Source organism: Dipodomys merriami, unplaced genomic scaffold (genome assembly GCF_024711535.1).
Source record: "Dipodomys merriami isolate MVZ:Mamm:240054 unplaced genomic scaffold, mDipMer1.0.p SCAF_233, whole genome shotgun sequence".
Lineage (NCBI taxonomy): Eukaryota > Metazoa > Chordata > Mammalia > Rodentia > Heteromyidae > Dipodomys > Dipodomys merriami.
Genome location: NW_027203749.1, coordinates 96,825 through 111,662, shown reverse-complemented (window position 1 = coordinate 111,662; position 14,838 = coordinate 96,825). Strand labels below are relative to the sequence as shown.

At 57.1% G+C, this 14,838-nt stretch overlaps 1 protein-coding gene and 1 non-coding gene across 9 annotated transcripts in view; both read left to right on the top strand.

Moving 5' to 3' along the window:
• Nucleotides 1-14,838, top strand: part of LOC138835307 (chromodomain-helicase-DNA-binding protein 4-like) — a 30,292-nt gene that overhangs the window by 9,855 nt on the left and 5,599 nt on the right. For 7 of the 8 annotated variants that reach the window (XM_070033878.1, XM_070033877.1, XM_070033874.1 and 4 more), the window contains exons 17-35: nucleotides 201-401; nucleotides 881-1,018; nucleotides 1,236-1,357; nucleotides 1,452-1,625; nucleotides 1,929-2,070; nucleotides 2,161-2,292; nucleotides 2,393-2,510; nucleotides 3,727-3,851; nucleotides 4,308-4,545; nucleotides 4,626-4,801; nucleotides 10,909-11,089; nucleotides 11,168-11,254; nucleotides 11,342-11,430; nucleotides 11,592-11,725; nucleotides 13,178-13,322; nucleotides 13,704-13,869; nucleotides 14,128-14,228; nucleotides 14,324-14,453; nucleotides 14,764-14,835. In XM_070033878.1, coding sequence (XP_069889979.1) covers nucleotides 201-401; nucleotides 881-1,018; nucleotides 1,236-1,357; nucleotides 1,452-1,625; nucleotides 1,929-2,070; nucleotides 2,161-2,292; nucleotides 2,393-2,510; nucleotides 3,727-3,851; nucleotides 4,308-4,545; nucleotides 4,626-4,801; nucleotides 10,909-11,089; nucleotides 11,168-11,254; nucleotides 11,342-11,430; nucleotides 11,592-11,725; nucleotides 13,178-13,322; nucleotides 13,704-13,869; nucleotides 14,128-14,228; nucleotides 14,324-14,453; nucleotides 14,764-14,835 — 2,671 coding nt within the window. Of the gene's footprint in view, nucleotides 1-200; nucleotides 402-880; nucleotides 1,019-1,235; nucleotides 1,358-1,451; nucleotides 1,626-1,928; nucleotides 2,071-2,160; nucleotides 2,293-2,392; nucleotides 2,511-3,726; nucleotides 3,852-4,307; nucleotides 4,546-4,625; nucleotides 4,802-10,908; nucleotides 11,255-11,341; nucleotides 11,431-11,591; nucleotides 11,726-13,177; nucleotides 13,323-13,703; nucleotides 13,870-14,127; nucleotides 14,229-14,323; nucleotides 14,454-14,763; nucleotides 14,836-14,838 lie in introns of all 8 variants that reach the window. The other variant, XM_070033871.1, reaches the window with a different exon arrangement.
• On the top strand, nucleotides 13,902-14,044 carry LOC138835362 (small Cajal body-specific RNA 11). Its single transcript, XR_011374565.1, has one exon. It is a non-coding gene; the product is annotated as a small Cajal body-specific RNA 11 (non-coding RNA).

The following is a 14,838-nucleotide window of genomic DNA, read 5'->3' as shown; positions in this document are numbered from 1 at the left end:
GGAGGCCGGGCCGGGGAGGCCGGCAGGCGGTGGAGGCCGGGCCGGGGAGGCCGGGCCGGGGAGGCCGGCAGGCGGTGGAGGCCGGCAGGCGGTGGAGGCCGGCAGGCGGGGGAGGCCGGCAGGCGGGGGAGGCCGGCAGGCGGTGGAGGCCGGGCCGGGGAGGCCGGGCACTCACCACCACCTTCCCCCTCCCCCTCCAGGGCCACTCCAAAGGCCCCTTCCTCGTGAGCGCCCCGCTCTCCACCATCATCAACTGGGAGCGGGAGTTCGAGATGTGGGCCCCCGACATGTACGTGGTCACCTACGTGGGCGACAAGGACAGTCGCGCCATCATCCGCGAGAACGAGTTCTCCTTTGAGGACAACGCCATTCGCGGAGGCAAGAAGGCCTCGCGCATGAAGGTAGCGGCGCGGGGCGGGGCCTCGCGGGGGCGGGGCCACAGGGCGGGGCCTCGCGGGGGCGGGTCCTCGCGGGGTGAGGCTGTGGGCGGGGCCACAGGGCGGGGCCTCGCGGGGGCGGGGCTGCGGGCGGGTCCTCGCCGGGTGAGGCTGTGGGCGGGGCCACAGGGCAGGGCCTGGCAGAGTGGGGCTGTGGGTGGGGCGGGGCCTCGCGGGGGCGGGTCCACAGGGCGGGGCCTCGCGGGGTGTGGCTGTGGGCGGGGCCACAGGGCGGGGCCTGGCAGTGGGGCTGTGGGTGGGGCGGGGCCTCGCAGGGGCGGGGCTGTGGGCAGGTCCACGGGGCGGGGCCTGGCAGAGTGGGGCTGTGGGTGGGGGCGGGTCCACGGGGCGGGGCCTCGCGGGGTGTGGCTGTGGGCGGGGCCACAGGGCCGGGCCCGGGACCTGCCAGGCCGCGCTAACACGCATGCCCCTTCCCCGTGCAGAAAGAGGCCTCGGTGAAGTTCCACGTGTTGCTCACGTCGTACGAGCTCATCACGATCGACATGGCCATCCTGGGCTCCATAGACTGGGCGTGCCTCATCGTGGACGAGGCCCATCGGCTGAAGAACAATCAGTCCAAGGTGCGCCCCGGCCCGGCCCGGCCCGGCCCAGACTCTGTTTTTAAGGCTGACGTTAGGTCTCCCTCTTGAGCTCCACTTTCGGACAGTTCCCACCAATTTGTCCTGCCCGCCCTGGCTTTGAGCCATGATCTTGCTCCGTTCTCAGCCCTCCTGAGTAGCCGGGATTACAGGCGGGCGCCCCCAACTCCTGTCTCACGCCTCGCCCCGCGCTTTGCAGTTCTTCCGGGTTCTCAACGGCTACTCGCTGCAGCACAAGCTGCTGCTCACCGGGACGCCCCTGCAGAACAATCTGGAAGAGCTGTTTCACCTGCTCAACTTCCTCACCCCCGAGAGGTTCCAGTAAGTGGTGTGGGTCTGCCCCTCCAGGGCCCCGTGGCTCTCCTCCTCCTGCCTCCCCCCCATTCATTTCTCCCTCCCCACCTGCTTTCCCAAGCAATCTGGAGGGCTTCCTGGAGGAGTTCGCCGACATTGCCAAAGAGGACCAGATCAAGAAGCTGCACGACATGCTGGGGCCACACATGCTCCGGCGGCTCAAGGCCGACGTGTTCAAGAACATGCCCTCCAAGACCGAGCTGATCGTGCGCGTGGAGCTGAGCCCCATGCAGAAGTGAGTGTGGGGGGCGAACCCCCGCTAGCACAGACAGACAGACATCGATCTGTCCACACAGGGCTCCCAGTCCCTCCCCATCTCCACTCCAACACACGCGGGGCCTGCATTCAGGAGCAGGCCGGGCATAAAGAAGCCGGGTGCACAGGGACCCGTAGCGCAGCGCTCTCGCTTAGTCCATTCCCTCATTGACCCTAAAGTGGGATCTGCTGGAAGGAAATCGGGGCCAGCGGCGGTGAGGCTGGGTCACTGAGACTCCTGCAGGCTGACCTCCCCTTCCCCGCCGCCCTTCCGCCCTCACAGGAAGTACTACAAGTACATCCTCACGCGCAATTTTGAGGCCCTCAACGCTCGAGGTGGCGGCAACCAGGTCTCGCTGCTGAACGTAGTGATGGATCTCAAGAAGTGCTGCAACCACCCTTACCTCTTCCCCGTGGCGGCCATGGTAGGTCCCGCCGGCCTCCTGCTCACCCTCCGGCTGCCACCACTCCTGCCCTCTTGCCTTCATCCCCTGTCCCTCTGTTTCGGCCCGCAGGAGGCCCCGAAGATGCCCAACGGCATGTACGATGGCAGCGCCCTCATCCGGGCCTCGGGGAAACTGCTGCTGCTGCAGAAGATGCTGAAGAACCTCAAGGAGGGCGGCCACCGCGTGCTCATCTTCTCCCAGGTACAGGGGGGCGCCGGAGCCCAGCCCGGGCCTGCCGGGCAGAGTGATGGCGGGAAAGGCCTGTCACCACACCCCCCGCTCACCCCGCCTCCTTTCCCAGATGACCAAGATGCTGGACCTCCTGGAGGACTTCCTGGAGCACGAGGGTTACAAGTACGAGCGCATTGATGGAGGCATCACGGGCAACATGCGCCAAGAGGCCATCGACCGCTTCAATGGTGAGAGGGAGGCCAGGCCTCCATCCGGGCCTCCATCCGGGCTTCTGTCAAGGTGGCATTGGGCCTTGAACTTGACCCTTGTGCTTGCTGTGCGGGTGCTCTACCACTTGAGCCATGCCTCCCAGCCTCATTTGTGGCTCTTTTTTGGGGGGTGAGGTGGGGTGCTGTCCCTGAGCTCTTTTGTGTCATGTGAGTGCTCTTAACCACTGTGAGCCCCAGCTCCCCTTCTGGTATTCTGGTGGTTCATTGGAGATAGTCTCCCCCAGCTTGGCTTTGAACCATGATCCTCATATTTCAGCCTCCTGAGTAGCTGGGATTACAGGCGTGAGCCACAGTACCTTTCTGATGCCGACTCTCTGGGTGAACGTGGATTAGTTATATTGGCTTCTGTCTGAGGTTTTCTCTTGGCTTGAGTGGGACATTTTGGCAGGAAGCGAGGCCCTGTCTTAATCAGTGCATCACGTGGGGTGGACATGGTATTGGAACGTGCCCTGCTCGTCCGCGTTGTTTTGGGTGGTGTCTGTGGACGTCCTTACTGTGATCACTGGTCAGTAGCTGCAGGGAAGTGCCCGAGTCCTGAGCCTGTGGCTGTCTTCCCACCCTCTCGAGCTGATTCCTGTGTCTGTCCACGGGCCTCCTGTGGGGTTCTCCGTGCGTCTTGTTCATGGGTGGAATCACGACTCATATCTTGTTCATTGGTGGAATTGGTTTGCGTTTTGATTGGTGGATCAGGAGCTGCATCTTGTTGATTGGTGGATCAGGAGCTGCATCTTGTTGATTGGTGGGGTCAGGAGTTGCATCTTGATGGGTAGAGTTGGGTTGAATCTTGTTGATTGGCTGGTGGAATCGGGTTGCATCTTGCTGATTGGCTGGTGGAATCGGGTTGCCTCTTGCTGATTGGCTGGTAGAATTAGGTTGCATTTTGTTCATGGGTGGAGTCGGGTTGCCTCTTGCTGATTGGTTGGTGGAGTCAGGTTGCATCTTGTTGATTGGTTGGTGGAGTTGGGTTGCTCTTGCTGATTGGTTGGTGGAAGCAGGTTGCATCTTGATTGGTGTGGGGTCAGGGTTTGTGTCTTGCTGATTGGTCGGTGGAGTCGGGTTGCATCTTGTTGATTAGTGGGGTCAGGAGCTGCGTCCTGTTGGCTGGTGGGGTCCTGGGCTGCGTCTTGTCGTGGCGTGTGGAGTTGGTCTAACGGGGTCCTGCTTCCTTCCTTAGCCCCGGGGGCTCAGCAGTTCTGCTTCTTGCTGTCCACGCGCGCTGGGGGCCTTGGGATCAACCTCGCCACTGCTGACACGGTTATTATTTACGACTCCGACTGGAACCCCCATAATGACATTCAGGTGAGCAGGGGTACCCTAGAACTTTTGATGGCTCCACTCTCTGGCATTAGTTAAGTGAGAAAACTAGACGTGTGTGTGCGTGTGTGCGTGCGTGCGTGCGCGTGCGTGTGTGTGTGTGTGTGTGTGTGTGTTGATCCTGGGCTTGAATTCGGGGGTCCACTTGAGCCACAGCTCTATTCCCACCTCTTTGGTGGTTCATTAGAGGTAAGAGTCACACAGGCTTTCTTGTCCGGGCTGGCTTTGACCCACGATCCTCACGTCTCAACCGCCTACGTGGCCGGGATTACAGGCAGGCGCTACCAGCTCCTGACTTTGCATGGCGCGTAACTTCCTAGAACTTGGGCTGGCTCTGGGTCTCTTCTGGGGAGCAGGGTAGAGGCTGGCTGGTATTTGGGGGCCGGGGTGCCAGAGCGAGGGAGGAAGATAGCGGCTCCCATCCCCTCTCCCCCCCCACAGGCGTTCAGCCGCGCCCACCGCATCGGGCAGAACAAGAAGGTGATGATCTACCGCTTTGTGACGCGGGCCTCCGTGGAGGAGCGCATCACGCAGGTGGCCAAGAAGAAAATGATGCTCACGCACCTCGTCGTGCGGCCAGGCCTGGGCTCGAAGACCGGCTCGATGTCCAAACAGGAGCTGGACGACATCCTCAAGTTCGGCACGGAGGAACTGTTCAAGGACGAAGCCACGGATGGAGGTGGAGCCCCGGGGCTTCCCCCCGGGGTGTCGGGGTGCCCCCCGCAGCCGGCTGAGGCATGTGGCCCTGGTTCGTTGCAGGAGGGGACAGCAAGGAGGGCGAGGACAGCAGCGTCATCCATTACGACGACAAGGCCATCGAGCGGCTGCTGGACCGCAATCAGGACGAGACGGAGGACACGGAGCTGCAGGGCATGAACGAGTACCTCAGCTCGTTCAAGGTGGCCCAGTACGTGGTGCGGGAGGAGGAGATGGGGGTGAGTACACGTCCGCGGCCCGGCTGAGGCCGCGGTGGACAGGGTCAGGGATTGGTGCTACCTGGGATTCGAACCCCCGGCACCGTAGGCAAGTGCTCTGCTGGCCACTTGAGCCAGGCTGCTAGCCGTTTTGTCCTGGAGATTATTTTGCCTCTCGTGGTTGTGCCTGTAGTAGGCCTTGAACTGGGATCATTTTGATCTCTGCGCCCTGACTGGCTAAGATTATAGAGGTCCGCTACTATGCCTGGTCTCTTTTTCTAAGTGTTTTAATTTCAGCGGCACTGGGGTTTACCCAGCCAGACAAGCTTTGTAGTATCCGGAAACAAGGCCTCTGGACCTTTTATTATTTTTTTTGTTGATCATGGGGCTTGAACTCAGGACCTGGCCTGGGCGCTGTCCCTGAGCCTTTTTGGCTCAAGGCTGGCGCTCTACCACTTGGGCCACAGCGCCACTCCTGGCTTTTTCTGTGGATGTGCTACTGAGGAATTGAACCCAGGGCTTCATGCATGCTAGGCAAGCACTCTACCACTGAGCCACCTGCCCAGGCCCTCATTACTTTTTAAACTAGAAATTACATACCAAGTTATCATTTTTTAAGTTATTTCAATTTGACACTGTTTTTCCCCCCTGCCCCCTCCCCCCCCGTCCCCCCAAAGCTTGTCTGGCCTGGCCTGTCTTCCTCCATCTCTGCATGCAGTAGCTAGGCGCCTAGCACACACCATGACATTCTGCACTTTTTGTGTATGTTGGTCCTGGGGCTTGAACTCAGGGCCTGGCTGCTGTCCCTGAGCTTTTTCATTCAAGGCTGGTGCTCTATCTGAGCCACAGCTCTACTTTTGGCTTTTTAGAAATCAATTGGAAGTAAGAGTCTCACAGTCTTTCCTGCCTGGGCTGGCTTTGAACTGTGATCCCCAGATCTCAGCCTTCTGAATAGCTAGGATTACAGGCGTGAGCTACTGGTGCCTGGCTGCACTCAGCTTTTGTAGTTAAGATGGGTTCTTAAGAACTTTTTTCTTTTTTTTTTTTTTGGTCGGTCATGGGGCTTGAACTCTGGGCCTGGGTGCTGTCCCTCAGCTCTTCAGCTCAAGGCGGGTGCTCTAACACTTGAGCCACAGCGCCACTTCTGGTTTTCTGGTGGTTCATTGGAGATGAGAGTCTCACAGACTTTACTGCTTGGGCTGATTTTGAATCGCGATCCTCAGATCTCAGCCTCCGGAGTAGCTGGGATGACAGGCGGGAGCTACTGGTGGCTGTCTGCGCTCAGCTATTTATTAGTTGATACGGGTTCATGAGAACTTTTCATCTGTCCTGTTTTGAACCACGAGCCTCTTGTTGTCTGCAGGTAGGAGCTACATTGTCCTGCTTAAGGGATGTAGCTATCTATCACCCCGTGTATCTGTATTTTTGTGTAAGGACTGGAGCTTGAACTCAGAGCCTGGGTGCTTGCTCTTAGCTCTTTTGCTCTACCACTAGAGCCACAACTCCACGTCCTGCTTTTTGGTGGTTAACTGGAGAAGAGAGTCTCCTGGCCTTTCCCGCCTAGGCTGGTTTTAAACTCTGAGCTTCAGATTACAGGCGTGAACTACCACACCTGGCTGTATATTTTTTTTGTTGTTTGTTTTTTGGGTCGTGGGTCCTGAACTCTGGGCCTGGGCGCTGTCCCTCAGCTCTTCAGCTCAAGGCTAGCGCTCTACCACTTGAGCCACAGCACCACTTCCGGCATTTTTCTTTCTGCTTATGTGGTGCTGAGGAATCGAACCCAGGGCCTCAGGCATGCAAGGCAAGCGCTCTACCACTGAGCCACCCTCAGTTGATCAGTTGGAGGGCTTGAACTCAGGGTCTGGGTATTTTCCCTGAGCTTTTTTGCTCAAAGCTAGTGCTGCTCTACTATTTGAGCCGCAGCCCCACCTCTGGTTTTTTGTGGTTTATTGGAGATAAGAGTCTAATGGATTTTCCTTTCCTATCTGGGCTGATTTTGAACGTGGTCCTCAGATCTTGGCCTCCTGAGTAGCTGGGATTATAGGCGTGAGCACCAGTGCCCAGCAAAAATACATTTGTTTTTCCTTTTTTTGTTGGTCCTGGGGCTTGAACTCTGGGCCTGGACACTGCACCTAAGCTCTTCACCTCAAGGCTAGCGCTCTACCACCTGAGCCACAGCGCCACTTCTGGTGGTTTCTGTGCATGTGGTGCTGAGGAATCGAACCCAGGGCTTCATGCATGCTAGGCAAGCGCTCTACCACTGAGCCACCTGCCCAGGCCAAGAATATATTTCTTTTTGGACAATATCACTCCCTCCCCCTTTACTTTCTCCAAATTATTACTTTTTTCCCCCTCTCCTTTTCCCTGTGGTCTTTTAAAGTTAAAAAGAAAAGAGCAGAAATACATAGTGTATTGGAATTTCTTCATCCACAAGTGACAGGTATATAAAGCCAAGCCTCCAGTTCACTTGCTCGCGGTCCTCTTTATACCATCGGGCTGGGAGGCTTTGGAGTGGGCGTGGACTTCGGGTCGCCGCGCCCTCGCTTCCTGCCCTCTCATAGCTGGTTTCTCAATGGGAGTTGGGAGCTGTTTGTTCTCCAAGGTGAACGGTCCCAGCACACTTCATTTTGTAACCAGCAGGAAAGTGACGTAAGAGTAAAGACTGTGGAGTCTACCACGCTCTTAACACAGACTCCATTCCGTGTGTGAGTGTGCACGCGGGACAATCCTGGGACTTGAACTCAGGGCCGGGGCACTGTCCCTGAGCTTTGTCACTCAAAGTTGGTGCTCTACCACTTGAGCCATAACTCCACTTGTCTGCTTTTTGGTGGCTCACTGGAAGTAAGAGTTTCACGGGCTTACCTGCATGGCCTGGCTTCACAGCACGGTCCTGAGTGAGCCGGGATTACAGGCGTCTGCTGCCAGCACTTGCTGGGAGTGGAGGTTCCTCAGGACAGCACGTGCCCCGTGCGTAGCCTGTGTTTGTGACTCCCCGCGGGACACATCAAGTATTGACGCGTGACCACAGCACTGTTATGTGCAGGATTTTTCTTTTGGGGTGCTGTGCTGAGGATGGAACCCAAGGCTTGGTACGTACTGGCGCAGCTTTGTGCTGTGACTCTTCACTCGGTCCACAGCCCCAGCTTTTTTCGAACACTATCTTGCTTTTAGTTAGCCTGCTCAAGCCAGGACTGTGATCCTCCTATTGTACCTAAGAGGACAGGCATGTGTCACTGGGCCCAGATTTTATTGATTGAGATGGGGTTTCAGCTTTTTTCTAGGGCTTTCCTCAAGCCCTGTTTCTCCCCGCTTGTTTGCTTTCCTGAATAGCTAGGATCACAAGCAGGAATGAATTAGGTCACCCTGCTTCTCAACCCTAGAATTTGTTTTACTTTTTATAATTTAGGGGTTAGGGGCTGGGAAGGCGGCTCAGTGGTAGAGCGCTTGCCTTGCATGCCTGAGGCCCTGGGTTCGATTCCTCAGCACCACATAAAGCAAAAAGTAAAAAGCCAGAAGTGGCGCTGTGGCTCAAGTGGCAGAGCGTCAGCCTTGAGCTGAAGAGCTGAGGGACAGCGCCCAGGCCCAGAGTTCAGGCCCCACGACCAGACCCCCAAAAAATAAATATAATATAATTTAGGGGTTAATATGTATATTACTCAGTTATACCGAAATACCTGACATCAACTAAAAGGAAACATGTATTCTGACGTGTGGGGCCGCTTGCTCGCCCTCTTGCTCGCTCGCTTGCCCTTCTGTGATGAGCCAGTCTCTCTCCCGCTAGGAAAGCCTGGGAAGCGTTGATGGTATCAGGAAAGCAAGTAAAGCCAGATGCTGTAGCTCACGCCTGTAATCCTAGCTACTTAGAAGGCAGAGACCTGGAGGATCATGGTTCAAAGCAGAAAAGTCCACATAATTCCATTTTCACTCAACAGTAAAATGCTGTACTGGAAATGTGGCTCAAGTGGTATAGCTCCAGCCTTGAGTAAAAAGGCCCTGGTTCAAACCTTGTTACTGTTGGCGGGAGGGGGAAGGAGGAGGGAGATGTTTCTAATAGGTGTTTGGAGTCCCTGCCTAGGAAGTGTGAGGTTTTTAGTTCGGTCCTCACTACAGCCAAAGTGAAAATAAACAACAGTGAAAACTTACTATCCAAGCTATGTGGTAGGAACAGGACTTGTGGCCCGCAGACCCTCAACAAGTCTGGGCAGGGTGACACCCTTGTGTAATCCCAGCTCTGCAGCAGGATAAAGGAAAATTCTACTTTTAGGTCAGCCCTGAGCAAGAAGTGCAAGTGGCCCTCCCATTAGTTGAGTAAAACGACCTCAGGGACAGCGCTCAGGCCCTGAGTTCAAGGCCCAGCATCAGCACACGCAGTGTTAGAGCACAAGGTCCTGAGTTCAAACCCCAGCACTGCCAAACAGAAGAAAACTTTATTTATTTTTATTGATTTTTTTTGGTTCGGTGGTGGGGCTTGAACTCTGAGCCTGGGCGCTGTCCCTCAGCTCTTCAGCTCAAGGCTGGCGCTCTACCACTTGAGCCACAGCGCCACGTCAGGTACGCACCTGGACACATGCTCCCGAGGCATCCAGTCTTAGCACAGGGTCAGAAGCCGCGGAGTCTGCGCGCTGTGGACTCCGTGAAGGACTTGACTCAGTTGATCTCAGGTGGTACTGGAGTTGAACTCGGGGCCTCTGCCACTTGAGCCAGACGCCCAGCCTCTGCTCAGGTCTTTGATACTCTAAAGGGAAGCTAAAGTACATGCGTTCGAGTTCCTATGTGGATCTGTGTACATCACCCATGTATTTGTGCATAGGTGTGTAACACGCACACCATGCCTTACATAAACCCTCTGGAGTTTAAGTATAGAGAAGTAATTTATTATAAATATTGTTCTTAAGAATATGGTCCAAAATAGAAGTTATTAAGACATGCAGATTGAATATCCTCTATCTGAAATGCTGGCATCAGAATTGTTTTGTTCAGTGAGTGTGTGTGTGAGTGTGTGTGTGTGTGTGTTAGTGTTACTGGGGGTGAACTCAGGTCTGCTACTGGAATGCACAAAAAGACTAAGTTGTCCTTTAGCTTTTCAAAATTCAAGGAAGACATTCTGTTCCATCACTAGCTTTTTTGTTGTTTATTTTTTGGTCAGTCATGGGCCTTGAACTTGGCACCTGGGCGCTGTCCCTGAGCTCTTTTGCTCAAGACAAGCGTTCTACCGTTTTGAGCCAGAGAGCCACTTCTAGTTTTTTGGTGATTCATTGGAAAGAAGAGTCTCATGGACTTGTCTGCCTGGGCTGGCCTTGAATCTTGATCCTCAGATCTCAGCCTTCTGTGTAGCTGGGACTACAAGTGTTAGCCCCTGTTGCAGATTTTGGACTTTGGAATAGTTCAGAGAATTTTTTTTTTCTTTGCCAGTCCTGGGTCTTGAACAGAGGGTCTGGGCGCTGTCTCTGAGCTTCTTTGGCTCTAGGCTGGTGCTCTACCACTTGAGCCACAGCGCCACTTTGGGCTTTTTCTGTGTATGTGGTACTGAGGAATCGAACCCAGAGCTTCATGCATGCTAGGAGAGCGCTCTACCACTGAGCCACCTGCCCAGCCCCATATATATATATATATATATGTATATAATATATATATACATATATATATATATATATATTTGTCTTTGCATTCTAATCTTGGGTTAAGAATGCCCACCCTGTATGTTTAAGTTAGCCGATTGTACATTTGGATGGTTGGCAATGACTTATTTTCCCCACGAGGGATTTAGATCATCAGGCAGTTCTGATATGTCAGAAAATATCCACGAGACTTCTAGAAGAGTGAGAAAAAAAAAAAAACTAGAGTTCTTTTGTCGATTCCTTCACAGAGTTGGACTGGAGAGGCGTGTTTTCTCTGAAGATCTTTTGCAGCTTTTCTTTCTCCTGCTTGCGGAGGGAGGCTCTAACCTTCTCTCCTCTGTCGCTTCTCATCGGGAGAAGGATCTAGAAGGAATTCTGCCGCTCCATGTTTTCCTTGTGCACACCACTAACCTCATGTAGCTTCTGTCCCTGTCACTGCGCCGCTAAAGCCGCGGGGAGGGACCTGGGGGCGGCGTCAGCGCCCTGAGCCCCGGCCCCCCTGTGTCCCAGGAGGAAGAGGAGGTGGAGCGGGAGATCATCAAGCAGGAGGAGAGCGTGGACCCCGACTACTGGGAGAAGCTGCTGCGGCACCACTACGAGCAGCAGCAGGAGGACCTGGCGCGCAACCTGGGCAAGGGCAAGCGCATCCGCAAGCAGGTCAACTACAACGACGGCTCGCAGGAGGACCGGGGTGAGTGCGGCCCCGCGGGCCGAGGACCCCAGGACCCCAGGACCCCAGGACCCCGCTCACGCGCCCCTCTCCCCCCAGATTGGCAGGACGACCAGTCCGACAACCAGTCCGACTACTCGGTGGCCTCGGAGGAAGGGGATGAGGACTTCGACGAGCGCTCCGAAGGTGCGGTGCGGCGGCCTGCCCGGGGGCGGGGTGCTCGGCCCCCCTTCCCCCCCCGCCCGCTGGCTGAACCCCGATTTCTTCCCGCAGCCCCCCGCAGGCCCAGCCGCAAGGGCCTGCGCAATGATAAAGACAAGCCATTGCCTCCTCTGCTGGCCCGCGTCGGCGGGAACATCGAGGTGAGGGGCGGGGCCGCGGAGGGGTGGGCGGGGCCGCGGAGGGTGGGCGGGGCCTGTGGGGGCGTGCGCGGGCGGGGCCGCAGGGCGGGGCCATGGGCGTGGGCGGGGCTGCAGGGGGCGCATGCGCCCTGCTCAAGCCGCCCGCCCCGCCCTGCGTCCAGGTTCTGGGTTTTAACGCGCGCCAGCGGAAAGCGTTCCTCAACGCCATCATGCGGTACGGGATGCCGCCGCAGGACGCCTTCACCACGCAGTGGCTCGTCAGGGACCTGCGGGGCAAGTCAGAGAAGGAGTTCAAGTGAGAGCCGCGCCTGGGCCCCGCCCCCCCCGTACCTGCCCCCCCTCTTATCTGTCCCTCCTCCACCCCGGCATCTGTCCCTCCTCCACCCCGGGATCTGTCCCTCCTCCACCCCGGCATCTGTCCCTCCTCCACCCCGGGATCTGTCCCTCCTCCACCCCGGGATCTGTCCCTCCTCCACCCCGGGATCTGTCCCTCCTCCACCCCGGGATCTGTCCCTCCTCCACCCCGGGATCTGTCCCTCCTCCACCCCGGGATCTGTCCCTCCTCCACCCCGGGATCTGTCCTCCACCCCGGCATCTGTCCTTCCTCTACCCCGGGATCTGTCCTTCCTCTACCCGGGAATCTGTCCCTCCTCCACCCCGGGATCTGCCCCTCCTCCACCCCGGGATCTGCCCCTCCTCCACCCCGGGATCTGCCCCTCCTCCACCCCGGGATCTGTCCCTCCTCCACCCCGGGATCTGCCCCTCCTCCACCCCGGGATCTGCCCCTCCTCCACCCCGGGATCTGCCCCTCCTCCACCCCGGGATCTGCCCCTCCTCCACCCCGGGATCTGGCCCTCCTCCACCCTGGGATCTATCCCCCCCACTGCACCATCTGTTCCCCGTCCCCCTCGCCCCCCGCGGGCCCCCCACTGCACCATCTGTTTCCCCGTCCCCCTCGCCCCCCGCGGGCCCCCCACTGCACCATCTGTTCCCCCGTCCCCCTCGCCCCCCGCGGGCCCATCCCCAAGGTGTGCTCACTGCGAAGGATGGCTGGCGGAGCTGTGGCCTCTAGAGATGGGTTTCTGGCTTTCCTGCCACCCTGAGACCACGTGGGTTGTGGCCGCAGCTTTCTTGTACAAAGCTGGGACCAGGCTGGAGAGGCTGTAGTGTCATGGATGCTCTTTCCCTTCCTTGGTCCTCCTCCTCCCTCCTCTTCCTCCTCTCTCTTCCTCCCTTCCTCCTATTTTCTCCTCCCTCTTCCCTCTTCCTCCTCCCCTCCTCTTCCTCTCCCCTCCTCCTCTTTTCCTTCTTTCCTCCTTCCTTCTCCTCCCTCCTTTTCCTTCTCTGTGCCCAAGCCAGGACTAGGTCTTGAACTCAGGGCCTGGGTGTGCTGTTCCTTATTTTTTCTGCTCAAGGCTGGCATTCTACTATTTGAGCCACAGCACCACTTCCAGTTCATTGGAGATTAGAGTCTCATACTTTTCCTGCCCAGATTGGCTTGAAACTGATCCTCAGCCCTCAGCCTCCTGAGTAGCTGGGATGACAGGTGTGAGCCACCAGCGCCTGGCTCACTTCTTAGTTTTTATTGGTGTCTAACTGGAGATGAATCTCTGATTTTTCTGCCCCAACTTCCTTTAACCCTCAATCCTCAGTGCTCAGCCTCCTGAGTGGCTAGGATTATAGGTGTGCGTCACCATGCCCGGCTGGCATGGATTCTCTTACCTGTTGCTGCTTCTCTCTACCACAGGGCCTATGTCTCCCTTTTCATGCGGCATTTATGTGAGCCAGGGGCTGATGGGGCCGAGACCTTTGCGGATGGGGTCCCCCGAGAAGGGCTTTCTCGCCAGCATGTCCTCACCAGGATTGGTGTCATGTCCTTGATTCGCAAGAAGGTGAGCCCCGAGCTGCTCCATTGGTTTTGGTCAGTTGTGGGGCGTGAACTCTGGGCCTGCTCATTGTCCCTGAGCATTTCTGCTCAAGGCGAGCACTCTACCACTTGAGCCACAGCGCCAAAGCGGTTTTCTGGTGGTTCATTGGAGATCAGTCTCACAGGGACTTTTCTGCTCAGGCTAGCTTTGAACCGAGATCCTCAGATCTCGGTTCTGGGATGACAGGTGGGAGCCATCAGTACCTGGCTCTTCTCCATATTTTATTTTGTGTGTGTGTGTGTGTGTGTGTGTGTGTCTTAATTCTTGCAGGGGGGGGGTTCCCTCAAAAAACAAGACTAGTACAAGCATTCATTAAGTCATTAATTTGGCGATTGCTCTCGACAGGTTCAGGAGTTTGAACATGTGAATGGACGCTGGAGCATGCCTGAACTGGCCGAAATAGAGGAAAACAAGAAAATGTCCCAGCCTGGATCACCTTCTCCAAAGACCCCAACACCCTCCACTCCCGGGGACACCCAGCCCAATACTCCTGCCCCTGCGCCCCCGGCTGGTAAGCCTGCCGGCCCTGGCTTGCTGCCCAGCCTGTCCTGGCCACGCCCTCTGCTGCCCCGTGCTCAGCTCCTGCGGCGCACGCGCAGTCTGGCAGGACGCACAGTGTACCCCCCCTCAGTTTAGGAGGGCAGCCCGAAGAATGGGTCTGGCTCTTAAAGGCACGAGGGGACAATTTCACAGGGGCCGTGGTTGTCCCCCCCATCCCCGTTGACCCCAGCCGTCCTTCCTCATTGCTGGTCTCGCGTGATTTCCACAGAGGATGGGATCAAAATAGAGGAAAACAGCCTCAAAGAAGAGGAGAGCGCCGAAGGAGAGAAGGAGGTGAAGGCCGCGGCAGCCCCAGAGCCAGCTACGGAGGTGAGGCATGGACCCCGAGCCCCCCCCAGGCCCCCCTCTGCCCTGCCCCTGCTCCTGCCCCTGCGCCTTATCTTCTGCTTTTCATTCCTGTGAAGTGTGTCCCGCCGCCGACCCCAGCCTCAGAGGAGGAAAAGGCTCTGGCTGAGCCTCCTGGCGGCGAGGAGAAAGTGGAAAAGGCAGAAGTGAAGGAGAGGACAGAGGAGTCCATGGACACAGAGGCCAAAGGTAGGGTCCCCACCCTGGCAAGCACCCCAGCTCTGCGGGTAGCTTTGCTAGTCTCCAGCGACCAGGATTTTAACTAGGCCCCGTGCCCCGCAGCTTGGTGACTCCCATAGTGACTTCAAGTTGGGGGGGGGGGCACAGGGCCTCCCCTCCTGGGGCTTGAACAATTGGAGATGAGTTTCTTGGGCTTTCCTGTCCGGCTGCCTTTGAACCTGATCGACAGATCTCAGCCTCCCGAGTAGGTGGGATTGCAGGCGTGAGCACCGGCGCCCGACCTCCTTTGGGAACATTCTCAGTGCTTTCTGCTCTGCAGGTGCGGCTGACGTGGAGAAGGTGGAGGAGAAGCCGCCCATAGATCTCACCCCGGTTGTGGTGGAGGATAAAGGTG